This window comes from Crocodylus porosus, unplaced genomic scaffold, assembly GCF_001723895.1.
Source record: "Crocodylus porosus isolate Cpor-Errol unplaced genomic scaffold, CroPor_comp1, whole genome shotgun sequence".
Lineage (NCBI taxonomy): Eukaryota > Metazoa > Chordata > Crocodylia > Crocodylidae > Crocodylus > Crocodylus porosus.
In genome coordinates, this window is record NW_017728947.1 from 110,965,385 (window position 1) to 110,990,703 (window position 25,319).

The window sequence follows — 25,319 nt, forward strand, 5'->3', positions numbered from 1 at the left end:
CACACACACACACACACACACACACACACACACACACACACACACACACACACACACACACACACACACACACACACACACTTGTATTCTGGGAGACCCTGGAGGGACTTTATAGAGAGATGTAAGAACCCCTTTCTTTCTCTCCACCGATCGAGCAATCCTGTTAGTAATGCTTTCGTGCCTCATCGGTATTGTTTAGGGCAGTTTGCATTGTGCCTGCTCTAAGCAGCGTAAAACAATACAGCGGTATCGTAGCTGGTGACTTCACAGTTCCTGGTGTTGTTTCAGTGTCTCCTGTTAATTCATTCCTGAAAGTGCTTAAAATGTGCTTGCAGCCGGTCACTGACTTGTATTTCTCAGAATAGTATTCATTGTTGCCAGCCCCCTGAGAGAGATTCATCTAAGTGCCTGGAAGTCGTCCTTGCATCGTGGAGAACAGCCATTGTGCGTAATTTTGGCTGTTGTGGAAAGAACAGCTGCTGTACACCATTTATATTGTTATTTCTGAAACATGAATTTTTCATCTGCCTAAAAAAACCCAAAACAATATTGGGGGAGGAGAAAGCCCTTGGTGGTTCTGATATTTTGCAGCACTTGCCTGTTTTTGCTGTACCAAGTACCCCGAGGGCAACATAATACTGTTTGAGGCAGTTACTGAAGTTTGATTTCTTCTAGGCATGAGATGCCATTGATGCCAGCATGTGCTTACAGAGTCACTGAAGCATGTGGATAAAATGTCCATAAAGCACTGCAAAAATAAGGGTTTTTTTACATACCTGCTGTGTTTTTCTAGTCCTGTTCATTTGCAAATCTTGTGGGCAGCGGCCAGTTGTGTCATGTCATGAGCCAGCGGTTGTCATCATTTGTACTGGATTTAAGGACTGTAACTAATGCGCATAGACAGGTCCTATGTAAGGATTGGAGTTGGAGGGCAGTGATTTTTTTCCCCCCTCTTTGATTAATATAGTTATCTTACGTTGAAAGCAGGAGGCTAAATGTTCAACTGGCCTGAGTTTTTGTGTAGTTCCGCTGTAGTCAGTACTGCAGCACTCTGCTGATTTACACCAGCTGTTAAACCACTTTTTCTAGGATTGTTTCGGTGGCTTCTTGTCTTTGCTAGCCTGTTTTGAGGATCTGTGAGCTGCTGCCAAATACGGCCCTGTCCTTTTGAGCAGCCTGCCCTCTGTAACTGTTCAAAACTCTTAGGTCCTAAGGATTCAGAACTGGTTTGATGGGAGTAATGGGGAGAAGGTCCAAAAGTCACAGTCAGTTATGGATGCAAATACTGAACATATAACTCATTTGGGGAAAGAAATGTCACTGATCTAACTGTCAGGTACGCAAGTTGTAGCTGCATTGGTCTAGAGGAAAAGGCAGTCAGGACTCATAGTAGAGATGGTTGGTCTAATACAAGATATCATCTGTGCTGTGAGTCCTGATTGGTCTAACTGACCATTATTCAGCATCTTCCAGTCCCAGTCCCCAGTGCATCAAGGCATGACTGGTTGAGAACTGCATTGGTGGTGAAGCCAGTGTTTGTTTGACCCTCCAGCCTGGGGTCTTCAGTGCCCTGGAGAGGTGCATAAAAATCAGCAACCGTTTTCCTTTCTGAGTCTCCTCCAGTCCTAACTTCAGATGTTTTAATCAGCTACTGCAAATTGTTCTGGTCCGGCTGGCCTGGTCCCCTGGAAATCCATTTTCTCTTGAGAAAGGCTGCTAGAAGAGGCAGAACAGAGGGCTCATCTATAAGTTTGGTTTGTTTCCCCACCTAGCCAAGCCCAGGCCAGGAGGAGATGTATTTAGAGTGGGGAAAATATTCAGTGACAGAGAGGGAAAAGAGCTCAGGAATACGGAGGATAGACATGGTACAGATCAATGCATGGATAACACTTGCTTAGAAATCAGACTAGCATTTCTAACCGTCGGAGGAGTGAGGTTGTAGAACGGGCCAACCTCATCCTGTGCATTAGTTTTAGGTTGGAGTTTGCTCAGGCTCCGACCCGGATGACCTGAGATGGCAGTGGTGCTAGGAGGGGGCAGCACTCTTGGCTCCTGCAGTTGAGATAAGCAAGGCACCACGCTGGGGGGGGGAAAGCAAACATCCCCATTCTCCTTCCTCAGAAGCTCTGGCGGTACAGCCTGGACCCCGGCCAGCACCCGAACGAACCCTTCTGACCCCCCTTCACTGCTTTTATTTCACGAGAAGACTTCTTTAATTTACAGTAACCATTCGCTCTGAAGCTTCGTTCAGCTTGATCCCGGGCCAGAAATGAGGCAATGTGATTTCCCAATGTGGCTACTGTTGCTGCGCAGGCAGTAACATCACAGCTTCCTGTTGACTCCAGCCCTCTCTGTTTCTTTTGAATGCCAGCGTCGGACAGAGATGACAGGTCAGGGAGACGTTTCTGAGAAGCACACAGCAATGTGAAGCAGCAGTTATTCCCCAGCACTAGCCCAAGGCTGCTCTGGTCTGTGCTGAGCACTCTGGGATCGTGGGAGGCAGAAAGGGCTGCTAAATGTTTGCAAACTGGGCAATTAGCTGGAGAAAATGAGAAGGAAAGACTTCAGATGGGTAATCCCCAGTGCACCCAGAGAACAGGTGATCCCCATCCTCTTTATAATCATGCTTTTGGAAGGCTGTTATCAAATCTCCTCTCAGGCTTTCCTTTTTCAGACTAAGCAACTTCTTGTAAATCAAGTTTTCAAAACCTCGAGTCACTTATGTGGCTCTTCTTGTCTTTGCAGTTTGTCCATCCATGTCTGTCATGAAGTGAAGCACCCAAAAATCGGACAGAGTACTTTTTGAATGAAATCCCATCAGTGCTGAATTACGGGTGGAAGAATCACTTCCCCCAACTTGTATGTGAAACTCCTGTTAATGCCTTCCTGCATGCTGTTGGCTTTTGTTGCAACAGTAGTACACTTTGGCTTATATTCAGCTTGTGGTGCACTATAATGCCCAGGTCCTTTTCTGCAGGATTGCAGCCTAGCCAGTCACTCCCAGTTTTATTTTGGTGCATTTGGTTATTCCTTCTGAAGTGTAAGACTTTGGCATTGGTGGTTTCAGTCCTCGTCAAAGTGTGCAATATGAGAGCAAGGATCGGCAGTGTGAAAATTTGTACTAGCAGGCCCCAAAACATGCGAGATGTGTCCCACAAGGGTGCCACAGAAGATCAGCTTGGGATTTAAGAAGCACAAGACATGTATTAAAATGGTTAGGGATTGGTTTCCATTTTTGTTTTAAAAGCTGAATTTCAGGAAAAGGCAGTTGCCTTAGTGCCTTCAAACATGCATACAGAACCCCATGGTGACAGTGATGGGGTTGAATGGTTTGTTTTGATGTCATATGCTGAAAGTGGGTTTTTTCTGGATGGTTTTTTTGTTGCAGCCAGGAAAGGTGTAATGGCTGGATTGCAGAGGGGCTGGGTGTGCGCTCCACCTTCTGCGTAGTGGTCCATCAGACCCACCGATAAGAACCCCTGCCCTCCATACATCTCATTTCCACTGGGACAGTCCCATTTTAAACACTTATCCTGGGTGCCCCCTTGGTTTGATAAGATTTGGCTTTTTTTTCAGTGAAAATGCAATGAGAGAGGTCCAGAGGGCACAAGAGGGGGTTGCTGGTTCTTCACCTCCCCTGCTGTCTGGCACTCTCAGCTCAGACCAGAGCTCAGAGACAGCTGAGCATGTGGGAGCAGGAGGGAGTGGAGCATCCCAATCTGAGTTTCTGAAAACATGACCATCCTACCAATAAGTTGCTAGTGAAGTAAAGGACTTCCTGCAGGCCGTATCCAAGAATGTAATTTTAAAGCAGGACACGGGCAGAGAGGTTGGCTGTAGTGCAGCTTGGTTGCATGTGTGCACAAAGATCAAAAGAAAGCGAAAGTGAGAGAGACAAAGGGGAAGAAAAGGGACGTCAGCTTGGGTAGACACAAGACTGCACTTGCCAATATGATTGCCGCCCTGGCAGACAGATCACAGCTAGATTTAGTCAGGCCATCTTAGGGCCTTGTTGCCTGCAACACACGATGCATATTTTATGCAGCACATTGTAAGCATTACCAGAAGTCAGTGTGTTGAGCGGTTGCATGGTAATGCTTCCTACGATCTGGACAAGGTGGGACTGGCTGTGTGGTATCAGTCCCAGCCTTCGCCGAAGTCTTGAACCATCTCTGCCAGGATCCTAAGGTTGGGGCCGACATGCAACTGTTATCTGTGTGGCGCAACCCCACAATAACCGAACACGTGTTACTACAGACCATCTAGAGATGCCCCCGTGTAAAGCACTAACTTTGCAACAATACACTAAGTAGCAATGCAGCCGTGGCACTTAGCATGTGTTTTACCGCTTACACACATGGGTGCTGCTGTTTGCAGTGCTGTTAACACATGCTAAGTATAACGTGTGACAAAGCCCGCTGATAACAATCTAAGTGGAGGCATAGTAGGAGCAGCCTCAGACAAGCCACCCAAAAGAGTCCCCAGTGCTGCTGCCATTACTTAAGCTAGTGTGGGGATGTGCACGCCGTGCTGCTGCGTGGGGTGCAGCGTGGATGTCCCCGTAGTTAAGGACAGGGCAAACCAGTGAGGCCTTGGATTTCAGACAGCCTTAATGCTACACCTAAATGCTTCCCCTCGGTATTTTTACACTGCAGGTTGTAGGGGCACAACTATCTCGTCTCTGTCACTTCTAGGAGCTGTTTGATGAATCCCCGTGATGGCAATGGTAGCAGCTATGGGTTACACGGATCCCAGGGTTCAGGGCCCCTGTGTGGCATGGCACAGCCCGGGGGGCTGGGGGGACAGCACCATGGCTGGTGGTGCAGCAGGGGGACCCATGAGCTGTGCCTGCCGGAGGGTGTGCAGCCTGCCCGGGGTGGCCCCCAGCCACTCTGAAGTTGGATGCCCCTTTTCCGGGTGATACGTGCACAGACAAGGATGAGGATTTGGTGAAGAGCAAAGCCAGAAAGCACCAGGAGGTTATTAGGCTTTCTCAGGCTAGTCCTTTGTTCACCTTCCCGGCCTGCTCTGCTCTGCAGTTCGGGATGAAGATGGCAGAAGTGAAGCAATTCAGCAAATGACACATAATAAAGTTGAATGGTCAGGGTGAATTTTGAGCCAGCTTTCCCAAGCCTCTGGTTTATTTTCATAGCCAGTTTTTCATGTGTATGCTAGAGCATGTCCAAAAAGGGCTGAGCCTGCACCAATTGTGCACGTTCGCAACCTGAATTTGTGCATCTGGGTTGCTTAGCTGGAAACCCAGCTGCCGAATCTGCAGGCTCAACAGCTTACTGAGCATGGATGGACCCTTGCAGGGAAGAAAAAAGAGCCCCGAGAACAGCAGCTGTTCAGTGAAGCTCAGCTCATTAACTACAAGCTCTTAGAGATTGCCCCTTCACACATCAGAAGCTTTTACTGTTTGCTCTCTTCATCAGTTTCTGCGTCAAATGAGGGTCTGTAGATTACTCAGGAATATGTGAAAGTCTTGCCATGTTGAGGTTTTGAAGCCACTTTCCGCGTAGGTGAACCACGGGGATCCCATGTTGTAAGGCAGTAAAAATTCTTTGGGAGTGGTTCCAGGAGATGCGAGTTCATTATTGTCATTGTTACAAACTCTGTTTGGAAATGATAAAGTGAGCAATCTGGTTACATTTGCAAACCTAGTGTCTGTTTCCTGGGTGGTGATTTTGGAAGTCCTAGAACTGAAAGTGTTGCGGCATGTATTTTTGCTATTACTGCTACTGCATAATATAGGGGTAGAAGAGCACACATCAACTGCTGAAACTTCCTGAGCCTTACGAAGGGTTTTTGAACCCAAAAGCTTGCTTAAAAATTGTTCTCCAACTATTTAGTTGGTCTAATAAAATATATTAGATTCACCAAAGAACCCTGACTACATAATATATACACGTACCCGTATGTAAAAGCCCTATAGAATATAGCAGGGAGACAATGAATAGAGTGCTACAGGCGTTTTAAGAAGATTCAACCCCCAAAAATCTGCAGCGCTTAGTAGAGATTAGACTGAAGTTTTGTAACTGTCTGTGCAATTGTATGAAAGAGATATAAATTCGCTGTTAAAATCAGATTAATGACTGCTCCAAAACACCTATAGAAAGCCTTTCACTGCCTGTTAAATTCTCTATTAAATTTCAGTAACCCCAGGCCTGATATTCCCAATCCAAATACAAACCAGGTTTGCTTTAATTACCAAACAAGGATTGGGGTTTTGGGGGGGGTTGGGAAATGTCTTTGGGTTTTTTTATTTAACCTCTCTGGAAAGACCACATTTTAAAGCGTCTCTTGTTATTTCTTCTGTTTTTGTTTGGGCAAGAAGGGTTTTGATTTGAATTGCTCCCTGCCTGAGAGAGGAGGATCTGATTAACACTGTTCATCTCTGTTGTGTTTGTGTGTGCAAAGGACCGCCTGTTTTTTGTCATGGAGTTTGTGAATGGCGGGGACTTGATGTTCCATATTCAGAAGTCGCGTCGCTTCGATGAAGCTCGTGCCCAGTTCTACGGTGCAGAAATTATTTCGGCCCTCATGTTCCTCCACGAGAAAGGCATCATTTATCGGTGAGCTCTGGATTTCATTCATTCTCCTGGTCTAAACAGCGGGGTACGGTTCAGACAATAACTGAGCTTTTCCACTTGGGCAGATAATAATTCCTCACTGGCCACTGGGAATAAATTAGCATGTGAAATGACTCTCACTCTTTTTCTCTGCCACTTGCCAAAGGTGCCCACCCCTTCCAGGAGGCAGTGGAATGACCTTTGCAGTATTTCCTGCAGGCAGAAAAAGCCTAGTTAGTGATACGTACAGGGGCAGATATAAAAACAACCTCATTTCAAGGCATCAGGAGCAGATGCTGTGCTGGTATAAATTGGCATTGTCCCACTCACATCCATGGTGCAATGCCGAATTACACCAGCCCAGCATCTGGCCTGTAGTCTGCCATCACAGCCATTCACACTTGTCATGGTGCTTGTTGCTGGGGAGTGGGATAGCTTCGGGGAGTTCGCTGCTGAAAAACAGAAGTCGCTAGTAAGCAGGTCTCAGCCTGTCCTGCTGTTGCTGAGTGCAAATCAAGGTTACTGCAGAGAGGGAATAGATTAAGTGAAAGCATGTAGCGTTCGCTGGGTCATAACTTTGATGAGCTGTCATCTCTGGCAGCGTGTGTCTGGCCATTTAAACCCCCGGCTGCCGTGGTGTGTATCCAGCCTCTGTGGGGTGACGCTGGTACCGGACTGCGTTCCAGGGCCCTCGATTCCCATCTCTGCCGCACACACAAGTCACTGTGGGTTTCTCTGACGCATGCACGCATGCCCATCCACGCAGCAGTGTTTTTGGTTTTTGGTCTGACTGTGTGATCAGCTGCCATCTCTGTGTGCCTGTTGTCACTCACTGCTTTGCACCTTCCATCAGTTGGAAAAACTGAGCATCATTTCTGCCTCTGCTTCAGACTCCTGCTGCCAGCCTAGCAGATTATCTTTCCCCTACCATGGGTATATAGTGTACCAGGTCCAGGGTCCACAGCCAGCGTGGCTATTTGCTGTCCTGCATGTAATGCCATAGTGTCATGCAGCTGCCAATCTGATTGCTCTGTGATCCTCAAGCTGCACCAGGGCACTGGTTCTGGCTCATGGCGGTTGGCTTGGTAAAGACTGTGATGCTTTAAAGGATTCCCACATATAGGCAGTGGGGCAGGATGGAATCGGATGGGATGACTGGTGTCAGGGCAGCCAGAGCAATGCTTTTCAGGATGTCCTCAGCTCTTCAAGGCTGGTGGGGTAGGAAAATTGGTCAGATCAATAATGTGAGCACTTTCAGTGGTGTTTAGTGTAATTATGAAAAAACCATACTGTCCACACTCTCCTCCAGCCAGCTCTTTGCCCGGGAGGACATCGCTGTTGGGAATCGTGTATGTAGGGATACATTCTGTGCAGGGTCAACCACTCTGCATTACCATCCAGTTGCAAACTTGCACCTAAAACCTGCAACCAGGTCCACATGGACAGACCCCCATGCCCACAGACACCCCTCCTTCCTCAATAATATTAGTGCCCATTGGTGACACTGCATTGTAGCCTAGCCCAAACACCCCTTCAGTTTAGACTCCTGCAGTGTAGCACAGGGGTGGCCGACCTGCAGCATGTGTGCCACAAGGCAGATTAGGGTACAGTCAGGCAGGTCAATGGCAGCTAGGGCGCGGAGCAAAAAGCAGAGCGGCAGATCAGGTGTGGGAAGGGGATTGGAGTGGCACTTGGGGAGGGCATGAGACTTAATTTGTGGCATGCCCGCCAAATGGGCCAACCCCTTGCTAGTTTAGCACATCTGACTCAGTTCATTGATAGTAGTTTGTGGCCCAGTTTGAAATCCAGTCTAGCTTTGTGTGTATTTGGCCAAGGATGGGAAATTCTGCTGGATGCAGACGTGTTACTAAAAGAGCAACCACAATATCAGCTTAGGGGAGGGGTAAGTTCTCTTACTTGTTACAGTTTGACCTCCAATAAAATATAGAGAGGCTGGTGCAGAGCAGAGACTGTTGAGTTTTTGGGGGTTTTCTTTTTCAGTAGTCTGGAACTGAAAACCAACGTAGTTCTAATATTCTCCAGCCCCCATGGACTGTGGCCATTCTTGCAATAAATGCAATAATACAATACCAGGCTCAGTTTCTAAAGCACTGTAAGCAGATCTACTTCCTCCATGGCTGGATTTCATTTTAGTTCTTCCCTGGTGAATAATGCTGCCCTCAGAGGGGAAGCCTGGCCAGATAATTACACACCCAGCATGTTCCAAAAATAGTGGCACCCAAGAGTCTTTGTCAGTTGCTGCAAGACACTTCCCTGCACAAATTAACACCTCTGCCTCTGGTTGCAATGCGTTGTCCTCCTGCCTGCCACTTGGAGGGGAGGAATAAAACCCTCTATATTTAGAAACTCTGTATAATTCATGATAGAAAACTGTTGGAGGCATCCAGAATTTGATCCGGTAGGGTTTGAGTTCATTGTTTGGAAACTTACCCCTGTCTAGGGCACACAGATGCCACTGTGATGGGTGGTTTAGCAATGCATGAAAGAGAGTTTATCTTTGATCCGGATAGACTAATACATTCTGGAAGGCAAGAGCCAGGGGGAAGAAGTCCCTGCATGTGTGTTATCATGCCTATTACATACATCGCCTCCATCCAATCACAGGCTGAGCTTGCTCAAGCAATGAAGACGAGGAAATCAGGTGGACATTTAACTCCTAAATTATTCTTTGGGGAGGGTAAGTTTGCAGGGTGTGGCAGGTTGCCATGAAGTTGGTTCACGTGACTCCTTAAGCAGGCCACATGGAGAGGGACCTCACAGTGGCCAAAATTTGGTTTCTGTGGCCAAGGGGTTATCCAGTAGTAGCCAGATGGTGTCAGCCCTTTGCAAAACGGTATCACCGGAAGCACTTAGAAGCAGACTAATTTTTCCCTTCCTATTTGTGTTCTGGATTCCTGCTGTGGCATTGTGGCAGGAAGCCACCTTTTTCTCCCCAGAATCTCTGCCCTGTGACAATTTGGTTAGGGTGGGCCCAGCAGAGGAGACACCCCTTTACCCTATCTCTTTAGGTAGTGATGTATTTCAGATTGGTTGGCCGACAGCCAGCAGGTGCTGGCCTCCATTGGACCAGGTGAACGAGGTCACGGGCTATATAAGTTAAGACTGCCCAGGAGGAGGGGGCAGCAGCCATGCGGGGGACTTGGACTTAGAGAGGAGCTTGACGATCTGAAACTGGCTCTCTCCCCCATAACTCATGAGCTGGGAACGGCCTGCCTCCAGAGGGAATCTCCAACGGCCTCAGATTGGTGCTTGTGAGTAAGCTACTCGAGATCTGGTTAGATATGTAGCTGGCAGTAACGCAGATGCATGATCAAAAGGCTACCTCAGCCAGACTGTTTTGCTCTACGGGATTTCTATGATATTGCTCTATCTTGTTACCCTATCTTCACCCTACCCCTGTAATCAATACACTTCTCCTTTGTGACCGGTGTAGGAGACTTATTGAGGGGTGAGTATAAATTATGCCTAAGAGGCTCCTTAGGTCTACGAACTAAGGGAGACTTTCCTTTTTGGTTCCCAATTTGGGGAAGTGCCCCAAGTGCTTGTACTGGGCCGAGTACCTATAGGACTATTAGGCCTGTTTTTCCCCGAGGACACAGGGCTGAGAGAGTCCCTCTCGGGGTGGTGGCAGCTACGTTACCCCCAGGCTAGCGAGTGTGCTTCAGGAAGGGGGTCAGCCAGACGCGAGGCGCCCCCAGGGAGGCACTCGGAGCCTGGAAGGTGGTCCGGCACAGTGAGGCGGGGGACTCAACGCAGGAGTGCCCCCTACTGGCCCTCCACAGGCATCTCCTTTGGAGAGATTGCAGGTGGATAGTGTGGGTCCAGTTCAAAGGGAAAACAGCATGTTAGTTTATGACAGTGTTTTAAAGAAGCCAGCCCACTTCTACAGCAGGTTATGTGGCACGTCTTAGACTTGCCATGGCTTGCCGTGAGCCATCTTTTGAAAGGCATTGCTGGATAAAAGGCTGCTTTGCCCTCCTGAGCACAATGGCAAGAACGGTTGCCATAGATGGGGCTGTCAGTGCCAGCGTGCCGTTGCACCACCTTTTTGTTTTAACCTGCAGCTGAAGAAAGGTGATGTGATCAACCCCTCCCAGGGGCTTGCTCATAACTCGATGTAAAGATTATGTGCAATGTTCTTCTTGAGGAGGCTTATCCGTAGCTTGTGCTTTCTAGCTCAGCAGCTCCCCGAGGGACATAAAGCACATTTTACATTTTGTACAGATTGCAAACAAAACAAGACAGCAGTCTGTGCTACGCAACCCTGTGCAGGAGCCTGCACACCCTTGCATAGGCGCACCCTAGCAAATCACTCCAGGGGGATGGAAGGAGGATACATTTAATTGCTTTTTTTTTTTATTATTTTATAAAAGGGGGCACATCTTTTAATAATGAACAGATTTGCTGTTGTGGGATGAACCACTTTGCAGTGCTCCACCTCCTAGCAAGCTGTGCAGCACTGAGTGTGCAGGTTTGCCTGTTGCTGGGTCTGCCTGTCCCCAGTCCCTTTCAGCATCCTTCAAGCTGAGGGCAGAATACATGCACACCAAGGACAGCCGCACGCAGTCCTGTTTCTGAGCGGGGGTTGTCCCCCTGAGTGTCTAAATCCTAGGGGAGCAGCACACAGCATATGCATGTCTGCTCAGCCTGCCTACACCTTGCAGACGTCCGTGAGTCGGTGATGGCTCCTCCTTCCTTCTCTTCCCCCGCAAGGTATCTCTGGAGGGGCCATTCAGGGTCTGTGTGTGCGGCAGGCAGGAGTATAACAGGACCATGTATAGACAAGAGTACACTAACTTTACTCAAGCCAGCTCATGCACCCTGCGTAGGATAACATTTGTGACATTAGGTCTCCACTAGGCTGCTGTCTGAAACCAGTAGCGAGGGGTGCTGTAGCACAGATTTCAGCACAAGCTGCCTCAAGCCCTTGATGGGCTAGACGTACCAAAAGCCTTATCGCCACAGCTTCCCTGAGAGAGGTGCCCAAGTGAGCAAGATAAAAGCAGAAACAGGCGTGTCTGCATGTGCTATGACTGCACCTCCAGTTGTGCCACGGAGGTGCCGTGCTTTTGAGAGGTGCTAACCACCAGCAGCTTCACATGCGGTAAAGGCCCCAAGGCCCTTTTTACAAGAACAGTGTGTTCATTCCTGTGTGTTCACAAGGGTCTCACCCTTCCTGGGATCAACACCAAACTACCGAAATAGCAGTGCCAGGCCACCCAGCTTCAGCCGGTTTGTCCCCTGTCGAGGCTCAGCCTTGCCTGGTAGCTAGTGCCATCACTGTGCCCACAGCAGTTGTCTTTGTAGTGTAAGGACAAATGGTGGTGGAAGCCATCCCCCTAGGGACACTCCACATCTCCTTAGCCGAATCCCGGGAATGAGGTTGCACAATGTGACTGCTTTGGGAGTGGCCCCTTTTGGAGGGTAGGATTATCCGGCTTTGGGGGTAAATGCTAATTCTTGTGAAAAAGTGCCTCACATTTATCAATGCAAAGTGATCCAGGCATCCTGGGAGCCTACACACACGTGCGGGGGCTGCTCCAACACATCAATTCCAGCACATCAATTAATCCCATATTGTGGCAATTGCCACACTCCAGCAGCCTCCTGCGTCTCATGTATCATCGTTCCACGCTTAAAAACGGTGGCTGGCATGAACGCCGTGTGCCCTTGGAGGCTGGATCACACACAGACGCTGCTGGCAGTGGCGAGGGGTGGCAAGCAGTGACCATCCACAGGCACTGCTGGCAGCGTTGGCGGCACTTTTTGCAGGGGGCGCATGTGCACCTGCATGCACCCCATATGCATCACCAGTGGTGGCAGGGGCACTTGATCTAAGTAGATTTCATAGATTTCATAGACATTAGGGCTGGAAGGGACCTTGCGAGATCATCGGGTCCAGTCCCCTGCCCAAGAGGCAGGAAGTCAGCTGGAGTCAGATCACCCCAGCAAGATAAGCATCCAAGTGTTTCTGAGCTCATTGAATGAGTTTTAGGTCAAGCGCCCCAATGCCATTTTTAAGCGCAGGGACGCTAATATACAAGACACGGCGCTCTAATTAGAGTGACTCTCAGAACCACACTAATTAAAGTGCCACCCCCCAGCCCCAGAACACGTGTAAAAGTGCCCCGTGTTCAGGCAACACCTTTTTCACCATGATGCTCCCTACTTGCAGGGGAGAGGGCCCCATGTTGAATCCTCCGAGACCTTCAGCATCCATGGAGAGCTCCTGTCTGAGTACGGGCCAGGTTTACAGGGTCATTGCCTGCCTTAGTTTGAGCCCTGACAAGCCTGCAGCCACAGGGTTCATGACTGAAGGCTTTTCTAAGGAACACGTTTTTGCAAGAGATTCATAAATCTGCTGTTCACACTGGCCACCAGTGACCTTTAGAGGAAGGTTTGCCTTTAAAGGAGACCGATTTTACAAGGGAGGTGTATAATATCCAGAAAAGACAAGAAGTTTCCAGTCAACTAAAAACACTTTAAAAATAAATTGAAATGCTTCAAGAGAAAAGGCGGCTCTCTTTCCCATTTGCAGGCAGCTGTTTTACAGGGAGCAGCTCTCCCCAGATTGACGGTTCCCACCACAGCGCACAGAGGTCTGGCTTTTTTTGCAGATGGTGGTTTTATTTCCCCCCGCTCAGTTTCCAAGCACTGGGGATCTGGAGTCAGATCCTGCTCCCCCCTGAAGTCAAAGAGACTTGTGCTAATACTTAGGTGAGAGCAGGGCGGATACTGCTGCTATCAGCCTGCTGTATGTATGGGACGGCTCTGTTCAGCCAGTGCAGGGAGTCCCATATGGCATTGCTTGGTTTATGCTGTACACAAGCCATAGATATTGCTCTGCTCATTCCTAACAAGAAAAGGTAACATTTTTGTATAATGTGATATAGTTAGGACACATCCCAAATCATATTCCAGCTAGAGAACGTATAATATGGAAACATTCATTTGCATATCGCAGGGAACCGTTTTATTGGGAGCAATGGGAACCTGCTATATTTTTCCCCTAGAGCACATATACATAATATTTAATTCCTAATGTCATGATACTTGAATACACATGTGCATGCATGTAATCTGAATACCAGTCAGCATGGATCGGAGCAGTTAGCCCGGTGTTGAAACACTTTGTAGCTTTGTGCTTCCTGAGACACTAATTAATATGTTCACTATAGTTGTAATCTTTAGAGGCTCTGATTCTGGAAAATGTCTCTGTTTAGGAAGACAAGGTTCTTTGGGTGAATCTGATATCTTTTATTAGACCAACTTAAGGAAAGCATTTATCCAAGGGTGTTTAGAGTAGCCTGACACGTGCATGGCAAAGTAGAAGAGGGACCAAAGCTACTGTGTTACAATGGCAGTAAAATGAACAGGACATAAGCTAATTTTATTGGGAGCAAAGCAGCTAAAAGCAGTAAAATGACATAAAACACAGCAGCATATGTAGCCCCTTGAGCTAGAGCTTAACACAGCAGAGTTAAATCCTCTTCCTGTTGCTTTAGCTAAATAAAGGACATTCAGGCACGAGAGTGTATCAAGGAGTAGGTCATGGGCACATTGCCATATATTTAATAGCTTGTATATTGTGATTCCACTCAGTTTTGGTTTTGGCCTTATTCTGATTTTTCCCTTCCTATTTGAGTTCTGGATTAGTTTACAGTCACCTCCAGGGTCTGTATTGTGCAAGGTGCTGATACTCTGCACTTGAACAAACTGTTAAGGCAGAGAAAACAGCCTGTCAGTCATGTGTCTTATTTAATCGTCAGTTTAAATGATTGTGTTAGATAATATATGCTAGAATAAATGTAGAATAAATATTTCTTCTACAGTGTATTTCAGTCCTGATTGTCAGATATGCTCTTACTGGAAAATCCTGCCTTCAGATCCACATTTCAGATCTCTGTGCTATGGACCCACTCATCTCGCTGCCTCCATTGAACACAGATCCACTAACTTTATTCACATGCCGCTGAGTGAGGGCTCCTGAGCTGCCAGCGGGTGCCAGCTAAACAGTGATCAAAGGGAATTACAGATGTTGCTAATGCCCATTGTTCCACCATATTATTAAAATAAACTAACCCAGAGCACGTAAACTAAACACAACTAGTCTGTATAAATACAGCTCCCTGCTACTGTTACACTCCTTCCTCTTTTATTTGGCTGCTACACCTGTCCTGCGCAACTAACTTATTTAGATCAGCGATTCTCCGCCAAGGTACCATTAGCACTGTTAGGTGTGCCAGCATGATAAAGATAAATCTGGAGATTTCAAATAGGAATCCATGGTATCAAAAACACTCTGACCTGTTTTGGTCTTTTTCATTGCAACAGAAGAATTGCTCTTTTGTTTTTCTATAGTCCAAAAAAAAAGTGAAAACTAAGAGCTGACATTTTCTGAAGGGGGGGTTGAGTCTAATGAGGGTGGTTTGAATCTAATTACAGGGGCCTTGAGTCTAAAAAATGGATGAGAACTACTGATGTACAAGGTTAATTACCATTTACTCAAATATAAGACAACCCTGAATATAACAACAATTGGATTCCATGTATGGAAATGTTATACATTTGCTAAAATGTTCCAGGTATGGAATCTAATTATTGGAGGTTTACCTTAAATTTGTCCATCCCTTCCTCCTCTCCCCTCCTCCTTCTCCTCACTACAGCAAGGAAAATAAATCTGGGGGATTCAGTTGTCCTCTGGCCTGCCAACTTCTTCCCCCTGAAGCCCCTTTCCTTCCCCCTTGCTGTCAGACTTTGCTCTTCCTGAGCACATGGAACTAGAGGGCAGAAACACTGACCTTGAAATAAATATGCATATAGGCAAAGTACTGTGGGTACCCATAGATTTAGTTCATCCAGATTTGATGCATTTTAATTTTTTTTTTTTTTTTTTTTTTTGGAAACTGCTGCAAGTTTAGTGCAGGTGCTCCACAGACGCACTTTCAAGCAACACTTTTGCATTTACTTATATATAATACAAACTATGCAGGATATTAACCCAAACCCAAAAGGCTCATGGTTTTTCATACAGTTCGATGGGCGGGCCTCAGCAGAGTCAGCAATGTTTCACGCCATCATGACCTCACAGCTTAGCACTGCTCAGTATGTGCATGTCCTTCAGAAAGCCCCTGCAAAGAATCCACGTGCTAGTTAACCCCCCACTCATGCCTGGAAGCCGGTATTCTTGTCATAAGTCCTGGAATCCCCCCAAAATGTGCATGCAGATGAGGTGCAAACCAACCTGGTCCAGCTCCACTTCATGGAGAGCAGGGCCACACTCATCATATGCAACAGGCTAAAAGAGGGGGCCACTAAGGGATTTGGGGCCTCATTTGGTAAAGTTTGCCAGACATGTAAGGCTGGTGAAGAAACAGGAACCATTGGAAATGAGAAAGAAAGGTTGTTTTTAGCTCAGGAAAAGGTCTCTATCAGCATTAATTATAATAAATGCTGTGTATCACTTTGTTTTTAAAAAGTGGTGCCAACAAAATTGTATTGCATCTGCTCCTTCCAGCTTTGCTGAAATACGTTCTTACAATATGATAGTATTGTGCAGCGTGTATAATAATGGCAACAGTAAAATCAGTGGTGTTGACACAATTAGCCTGAAGCAACTGGCAAAGGTATACAGGGAAATTTGGTACAGTAGTAAGGTACACCTACTGACATTTCCTCATCCATAATCCCAGTTTCAAGTTCATATTTGTTCTTCCACATAGTTTCACTGTATCTTGTCTATAAAAAGGAGATTCATCTGTTGTTTGATTTTTATCTTCATTTCTAATGAAATTTGGCAGATTGGCTTTGCTGTTCTCCCTTTGGCTCAGTACTGTTCCTTCTGGTATTTGACTCATCGTCATAGTATGGGATTTTTACCTTTATGCCTATTCAGTCATTTTAAAGTTACATTTGAAGCCAAACTGGGGGGAAAAAAGCTGCTTAGAATAAGTCACAACAGTAGATGTTCTTTGATTCTTTGCAGCCAATGTGGTTTTCCTCTGGTTTAATTCTCATTGTATTCACAGTATCACAATTAGGATTTATTATTTACTTTGATTGTAAGTAGAGTTGAACAGAAGTTTTCTTTAATTTTTTGGTTTAATGAGAAGTGCCCTTTTATGTTGAAATCCTATAGAAGAAATTTTAAACAAAATCACTTTTAGTTTGGACTTCTTTTGTTTCGTTCTGGAAATGCCAGAATTAAATTTAGAATTTGTTATAGTTTTATTTCAATTACATTTATATTATTTCATGCTAGGCCAGTAGAAATAGTACATCCATTTGTACTCAGTGCTCCCTGAACGTCTAATCTGTTTTAGATCAAAGATTCTCCTGCTTTATCAGTTTGCTTTACTATTGTACAAATTCAGTAAAAAATCATGGACTTGTCCAGCTATTATATTGTCATGTTCCGACATCTCAGTGGTAGCAGTGTGGAGCATGTGCTGCTGCTAAAGACCTGCCATAAAATAAATGTAGAAATGTCTAGGAAATGTCAAATAAAGGAAAAATGGTAAAACCCATAAATTGAATTAAAAAACAGAAACATTGCAAAAACTTTTTTTTTCTTTTTCTTTTTTTTTTTCCTAAAGAATAATCATTTCCCAGGATTTTGTTTTAAATTATTTGGTTTTGTTCCAGATTGAAACAAAACTAGTGAAAATCCTGGCCCATACATTCCAAGTTTGGACCAGTTCCGAGGGTTAGCAGGAGCCATCCTTTCCTTTGTGCAGCCACCAGCACAATTTGGCACTGGCCAAACTGAACAAAATGACAGTACATACGTAAAGCGTCCTTCAGATGGTCAGTAATGGACAGTACATCCATCATGGTATATCCAACTGAGAATTGTCGAGGAGACCAAGGGAATTAGGTGCTCAGGAAACTACACAGACTTCAAGTAGGACAGAGGCACCTAGCTCCCTAAGCTGCAGCATGGTCTGTTTTGATAAGCACTTTATTAATTACTTGTAGTTGACATTGGCCTCTAGTAATCCTGCTGTAGGACTGCTGATGCTTAGGAATAAGAGTCCTGCTTCCAGGGCATGTGAGGGGGGACAAGGCAGTGCCTCTGCTCCACCCTGGAGTGCCCCGGCCAATGTAGCTGCACTGGCACAGGAAGCTTCTCAGTTTGCTGCTAACATAGGGCAGAAGAAGCACACCCAGTCCAGGACCAACCAAACAATAAGGAAGCATGTGTCATGGGACTGTCTTGTCATCGCAAGCTTGGTTGGAGCTACTGCAGGGGCAGCCGGGGTCGGGCACCACCCCTTCCCAGGGCTGTGTCCAAAAGCACAGCCTCCTTCATAAGCTTATTACCTGGCCCTTAGCTCAGTGGAGCATATGGCAGAGATCCAGCTGAGTACAGTGTGAGCTGAGCAGGCCTTAGAGACTTGAAATCCCTTCTGAGTATCATCTCTCCCAAAGCCACGTAGATCGTTCACATTTGGAAGTGGCTTCTGTTGAGTCAGTTGTTATATCCAGGTCAGAGGTTCTCATTGCAACCACCTGCAGTGTTCACAAATCTCTCTCAGCAGCTCAGGAATTATGAAGAACCACTCCTGAGTCCAAAATATGCCTGCCAGCTAGGAAGGGGTATTTTGTAAGTAAATCTCCGATCCAGGCACCCTGCCATCATTGAGCTCACCCAATAAGGATGTGAATGTTTGCATATTCATTGCTAAACCGATGGGAGAACCTGTAGTGTTGTGACGTGTCCAGACTCAGCCGGATACTTGCCATCTCACAGGAGGCTGTGTAGTTGTCCTGCCTTGCTGCGGTGGTCACAACTTCTCTGTTTAGCATGGAGTCAAAGAAACGGGCAAGGTTGGCTTGGGAAATGCGACCCCAGGGAATGGCATCACATGAAGCTTGTATGGTGTGGAGGAATTCTGACAGGAGAAAACGCTGATTCAAACTCCACCTCTCCCTGAGAAGAGGCCTATGTGTGCGCTTAGCAGAGGCTGCAAGGTTTTTCAGCAACCAGCCTCTCCTGAACACAGGTTCTGGCACGTTGGAGGCAGAGGCTGAGCTGGTATATGGCATGTAGCTTGTAGGGGGTTTTTTCTTTCATAAATCCATCTGGATCCCTTGAGAGGTGTGAAAACATACCTGAGGTGCATCACATGTGTCTCGACTTCAGGGCCACTCAGGGTTAAATTTGGTGTGGTTCGCTTTTCTGAATGCGCTGAGGTAAGTAAGTGCGCACTCCTTGAGTTTCCTTGTCCACAGTTTAGCGTTTAAATGCTAGCACAGCAATTTGCTTTAGTCTACAACTACTGCAGAGAGGAGGCTGTTCAGGTGACCATGGGATCCAGCAGCCCAGGGAGAGGGGCTGAGAGCATTGAGGAGCCCACAGAGGGGCTGAGTGGAATGAACATCAGCTGACATCAGTGAGCAGTAACACCTGCAAGGCACAGGGAGTGGTGTAGGGGAGGATGGAGCCACGCAACGAGCTCTTAAGGCTACAGGTGCCCTGCAGAGGTACAAGACAGGCCAAGAGGACCTATTAAGCTTGAGGGCTGAAGTGAGACTAGTGGGGTTCAGGAGAGGCCCAGTGGTGATTTGCATGGATCACCCAGGAAGCCTCCCTTTTACAATCTGCAATAAAAACAAGGTGCGATAGGCAAGCAGTCAAGGAAAGGTTACATTAGGTCCTGAGCCAAGCAGGAGCCACACGGCTCATATGGTGTCACAGCCACCCCGTGGTCCAGCCCTGTCAAAGGGGTGATAAGCCTGAGACCTTGTCATAACTCCCTGATTATCTTCCTCCACACTGTTATCATTTAGAACAAGCAAGGAGCTGGCAGTAATCCAGAAGGAGTTGATCACCCTACCCACTGGGCAAGGTCCGAGTGCAAAGTTCTCCGAACACCCTGCCTTCTTGCAGTCACTGTGCCTTTGCACCAGAGGCTTGTGCAATAGGAGCATCTGTGCTAACCCTTTCTGCTGGGCATAGGATAGGGCTGTTTGCTGCAAGAGAGTTAGGGCTCGCTATCTTGTGCTACTTGGGACAGCGCAGGCCAGAGAGTGTGGTTCTGGCTTTTCCAGTCCAAAGAACATGTCTGAAAAAGAAAGCAAGTTCCATATTGTTTCTCCAGTGCGGACCGAGGGGAACTGGAGATGAAAGGTAGTAGATGAGAAATGAATGAGTCACGGTAGCCAACCACAGCTAACTTCCTGCAATCTGGCCTAGCTATTCTGCCTTTCTTTTTCCTGAACTGTGCACAGTGATATCCCCACTTCTATCTGCTTCCTCCTTCTCTAGCCAGGGCACAGTGCATCATCAGCTCACCTCTCTCCTTGAATTGCAGAGTTAATTCTCGCGTGATGTTGACTGTTCAATCACAGCTAATCCACCAGTGGCAGGTTGGCTGGCAATTGGCACACGTTACCTTCTCATGAAAAATAGTAACAGTTGCTCCCTAAATAAAGAGAAACGAACCAAGGAAGCTTATTTGAGAACACCTTTTGGTCCAAAGGGATTAGTGACCTGTAACACAGATATATTTGTCTAGAGCATGAGCCATTTGGAGTATTTCCCTTCCCCTTTCTCCTTCTGGAAAAGCAGTGCTATTCTGCACTGCTGGGTTTAATCCAAGTAATTTGGGCTAAAGGAAACTCACTGTAAGCCATGGCACTTTGAGGAGGAGTCATGCTTCAGAGGTTCCAAGACCTATTCCATTTAAGCCACAAAATGTCTGGAATGGTACTGGGCCAAAGCATGATTCACAAGAGGAAAGTTTCTGCACTGTGTTCCCTGCACCCTTTTGATCAAAGGAGGTTGCTTGAAACTGCTGATCTTCCTGATTCAGAAGGGCCCGGAGCAATGGAGCGGCATTTTGCATGGAAGGAGTTTTCTTACATCCTTCCCGGTTCACTCTGCCTCTGTATTTCCAGTAACGATCACTGCCAGTGGCCTTATGTAATGGCTGTGTTAACCTACACCAAAGGCTGGTTGCATGAAAACCTTCCAGAGCTCACCTGTGTTAGCCTCTGTGTTAGTCGGAGGCAGCCTCTTGAGAGGCATGGTCCGTACATGGCCAGAGAGTGAGGAACCCAGGAAAATTTGTTACCAGCAAACCACCAGCTGAACCCTGAACTGAACTTGTTTTGCAGGGATAAGGGGTGTCAGTGGGAAGTCTTGGAGGCCAGTCAGCAAACCTGGCAGCCCCTCATCTTATTTAGACCTGCCATGGGTCACTAAGGCATCTATGCACTTTGGCCTGTCCAAGTCAATCTACTTTTATCTCTAGGGTGACTGACTGAAGGATCGCACTGTTAGTTCTTAGCTTCCTTATGACCAAACTTATACCACAGTTCCACAAAACCTCCGTACAGCAGTGGTATTTCTAATATTCAACACATTTGCCGTGGCTTTGCTTTGCTTTTGTCTTCCATGAGTAGGGCTCTTGGACCTTGTCTTGCTATTGAGCTCAAGTCATGCTTTCTCTGATTCCTCTGGGGAAATGCATGACTTGGATGTAGTCATCCTCAGTAAGAATTGTTTGAGTAGAGGTGATAGGGTCTGCTCTTCAGACAAACCCATCCTGGGTGTCCACACTGCCATGAGGAACAAACCTTCTCACAATAGAAAAATGTTCCTTTGCTTTGACCACTGTCATCCATGGTTATCAAATTGAGAGCCATGTGCTGCTGACATGGCAGTACTGGCATGGAGGAGTTCCCTCTGGGAGAGAAAATGTGCATTATTTTGTGCAGGCATCTCCTCTCAGCCCAGCGTGTTGCCTCTCTGGATGTGCTTTCCACAGTCATTTTCTCAGAAGCAGCCTCTAACGCTGTGGATATGACTTCTACAATCCTAAATACTTAGGTGCACAATTTGTGTGACATCTCCACTGACGCTGCCTCAGGAAATGTGATCCCTGTCCTGTGGCGTGGGAAATTGCAGCAGGGTGTTTGTCACCTGCTGTCTCAAGCCACTCATCTGTATCCAGCAGACCTGAGGAGTCATCTTTGCACAGCCAGGGTAGGTGGGCAGCTAGGGTGTGTGTAGACAAAACGGGGGGTCCCAAATTGAAGTGGTGGGTTTTAAAAAACATCACTTCAAATTAGGGCTGATTAACCCGCGTGTCAGGCACACCCCCCGGTGACTTACCTGCCTCCCCGGCAGGGAGGGGAGAGAGGGTGAGCTGCCGGTGGGCAGAGTGGTCCCTGGGCTGCGGGGCTGGTGTTTCCCTCCGCACAGGTGTCACCCACCTGCAGGCCCCTGGCATGGGCAGTCCCGGGGGGCGCCGCAGCCACAGAGCCTCTACGCAGCTCTGGCAGGCAGGCAAGTTCCGGGGGCAGGGGGAAAGATCAGGCTCACCGTGCGCTTTTCTTGGGCAGAGCCTGCCTTCCCGGGCTGCTGCCAGGCTGCCTGCAGGGCTTCCTGCGTGGAGTCCTGTCCTTCACTCCATGGCTGTAGCAGCTCAAAGGACTTCCCATTTGCTGCGCCCCAAGTCATTTAAGGTGCATTACACCGCCGAATTTCCTACAGCGGCTGGAATTAATGCGCATTATGCTGCCGAGGCGTGAAAACAATGACACCGTTAAAGCGGTGCAAAAGCATTTAGCCCGCTTTAAAGTGCCGTGCACACACACCTCTCGTTTTGTCTGCACGTGGTCTTAGTGATTAAATACAGAAAGATGATGTGCTGGAAACCCTCTGTGACAACTGAAAGTTCAACAGGCCAGGTGTGGGTAGTCCTGTACAGACACGCAGGCCTGCTGAGCCACTTTTGAGGGAGCTGAAGTCACTGTGAATGGAGGGATCTGAACACACTTCTCAGACCTGTTGCATCTGTAGAGAGCAGGCCCTGAATTTACTTTAGATAAACTGATAGTACAAAAGGAGGAAGAAGCACATGAAACAAAACCAGTCTGGCTTTTTCAAAAGCAGTTCAGGGAGTTAGGTGCTTATGTCCTATTGGAATTCTGTGGAGTTTTCTGAGCACCTAATTCCCTTGGTCTCCTTGAAAATACTCAGCCGGATACACCATGATGGATGTATGTATTGTCCATTATTGACCAACTGAAGGACCCTTTACATATGTATTGTCATTTTGTGCCAAATGTGGACAGTGAGCCATGACTAAGCACTATTAGAAGAAGAAGAAGAAAGGTGATCAACTGTATCTGCTTAATTAGCATGCCCACTGGTTTACGGTCCAAGTCTGGCACACTTACCCACCAGAGTAGCCCCGTACTCTGGAAGTAGGCTCAGAAATTTCAGTGGGACTGTTGAAAATGGTAATGTGGAATTAAAGAATGTCAAGAAGCTCTTTAATAGAGATTTATAATCCAGTAGATCCCCCTGTTGCCAGATCCTTCAAGTCCTCTCCTGTCTCTCTCCAGCATATCCATTTCTCAGTGTCATTTTCACTTCATTTCTCAACCTTGTAGAGGTGATAGCATTTTCTCTGGAGCTCTTTTCAAATACAAGTCTACCATATGAGTTTGTTTAATCTGCTGAGGTTTGGCAATTGCAGCTAACCAGATGAAGAGCCTCAAGTGTTGCTTTGTTCTTGGCTTCTCTGTTCTTGGCCTCTTTCTTCTAGCTTTTAGAGGCACCTAAGGGCAGGCAGGAGGGACAGACTTTTTGTCTGGCAAGTAAATACTGTGCAGCTGTAGAGACTGTCTGTGTCGGAGCATAAACTTAGCAACAGAAGATTTTCTAGCTGTGATAGAGTCATTTTCCCCCTATCCTTAGAGCTGGAGGCAGCAACCCTCGCACCCAGGATAGAAGCAAGCCGAAACAAAAAGCAGCCACACTCTTGCTCTCTAGTTGCTTGAGCTGCTTTCCTCCTGAGAGGCAATTATTGTCTCATTGTCTTCTTTTTATTAAGGCAGCCAGACAAAGATGGACATTGGTCCCTTCTTGGTTGGGCAGTCATGCACTCCCAGTCCTCTCCTGTGGAGTTTTCTGAGCACCTAATTCCCTTGGTCTTCTTGCACATTCTCAGCTGGATACACCATGATGGATGTGCTGTCCCTTATTGATTAACTGAAGGACCCTTTATGTATTTACCATCCAGAGCTATGAGAAGGGAGAGGAGTTGTTCCTCGCTTGTGTTTTTGGGGTGAGGTTCAGAAGGGAGTGGCTCCATCCCACAAAAAGCTTCCCATGATGTCCCAGCTCACCCCTGAGTCACACTCTCAGCTTAACCTTTGCATCTAATGATGGACATAATGGGCATTTTTACATGTGCTCTGAGACATGGTGCTTTAATTAGCGAGCCGCGCTAATTAAAAGTGCCCATTCATCTTGTGTATCAGCATCCCTGTGCTGGAAAAATAGCAGCGGTGTGCTTTGAACCAAAACTCATCAAACATGTTTTATTTCAAAGTGCCCTGCTGCCACTTTTTCAGCGTGGGGACGCACAGAGACGCAGGCACGCGTGGCGCGGAAGGCTGCCGGAGCGCAGCAATTTCTGTGCTCCGGCCGACTCGATTAATCAAGTGGATTTCCAGCGTGTCGGAGCAGGCTCCCCACATGTCTGTAGGAGCCCATTCACCCCCGCTCCCCACCTTGCATCCTCCCCACAAGGCAGTCTTTATTGGTTAGGTTTGTCTTCCCAGCCCAGAGAAGGGGCGTAACTATTTCCCGGTTCAGCAGAGGAGGCCTGCACATACAAGGCCACCCCTCGCAAAGTAGCTGCCTATCTGAATCGGAGGGTGGCGGATCATATCCCTGGATGAAAGTACTTACAAGGGAATAGGAGTCCCCCAGGGGTGGAGGCTGTCCACGTTACTCACGTCAGATAGCCCTTTGTTCCAGGAATAGTCCCAAGCGCTGCAATGAGACAGTGCTGAGGGGAAGGCACTACTCAGCGAGAGGAAGAGCGTCAAAGTCTAGCAAGTGGGAAAGCGTGAGTAATGAGGAAAGACTCATGTTCTTTGGAAGTAACCCAGGAGCCTCTTCCCCCCTGTTGGATCAAAGCAGCTGATGAGACCTTTGTTTTATGAATCTGACTGGCATTCAAGGGTCCTCCCGGGATGCAAACCCTAAGTTACATGATGCCCAGTCCTGTCCGACAGTAGGCTAACATATTGTCGAGCCCAGCAGTGAATCATTGCTGTGTTTTATGTGCACGGTGCTGCCTAATGCTTTCCCGAGCCAGCACGAGGCACAGTCACTGCTCCAAAGAGCACGAGCCTAACACAGACAGGACCAAATAAATACAGGATGTTGGTTTAGGTACGAAACGTGTACGGCCACACTGTTGGTGGGGAAAGCCACGCAGGAAGGATTAATGACAGCTATGTCATGATATGTGGCAAAAGACTTGCAAGGAAGAGCCCAGAGGCTTCTGAGCAGCTGGCCAGGGCCAATCTGCACCTTAATGCACTTTCTTTTAAAGGTGCAGAAACTTAGGGTCTCTCAGCCTAGTTTTCCATGTGCGAGCCACAGCCATAGCCGTAAAACCTCCCCCCCTGTGCGGCACTGGTCAGGCCGCAGCGGGAGTACTGCATCCAGTTCTGGGCGCCGCACTTCAGGAGGGATGTGGGCAGCACGGAGAGGGTCCAGAGGAGGCCACTCATATGATCGGGGGCAGCAGGGCAGGCCCCATGAGGAGAGGCGACGGGACCTGAACCTGTTCAGCCAGGGGGGACCAGCAGGCATTGGGGAAGTCACTGTTTCTCCGAGCACCGCCAGGAGTGACCAGGAATAACGGTCACAAGCTGGCAGAGGGTAGGTTTAGGTTAGATATCAGGAGGCGC

At 47.4% G+C, this 25,319-nt stretch overlaps 1 protein-coding gene across 1 annotated transcript in view; it reads left to right on the top strand.

The window, feature by feature from the left end:
* Positions 1–25,319, top strand: part of PRKCH (protein kinase C eta) — a 172,163-nt gene that overhangs the window by 105,377 nt on the left and 41,467 nt on the right. The window contains exon 10 of the mRNA XM_019550931.1: positions 6,421–6,575. Within this exon, the coding sequence (XP_019406476.1) occupies positions 6,421–6,575 (155 nt within the window). The remainder of the gene's footprint in view (positions 1–6,420; positions 6,576–25,319) is intronic.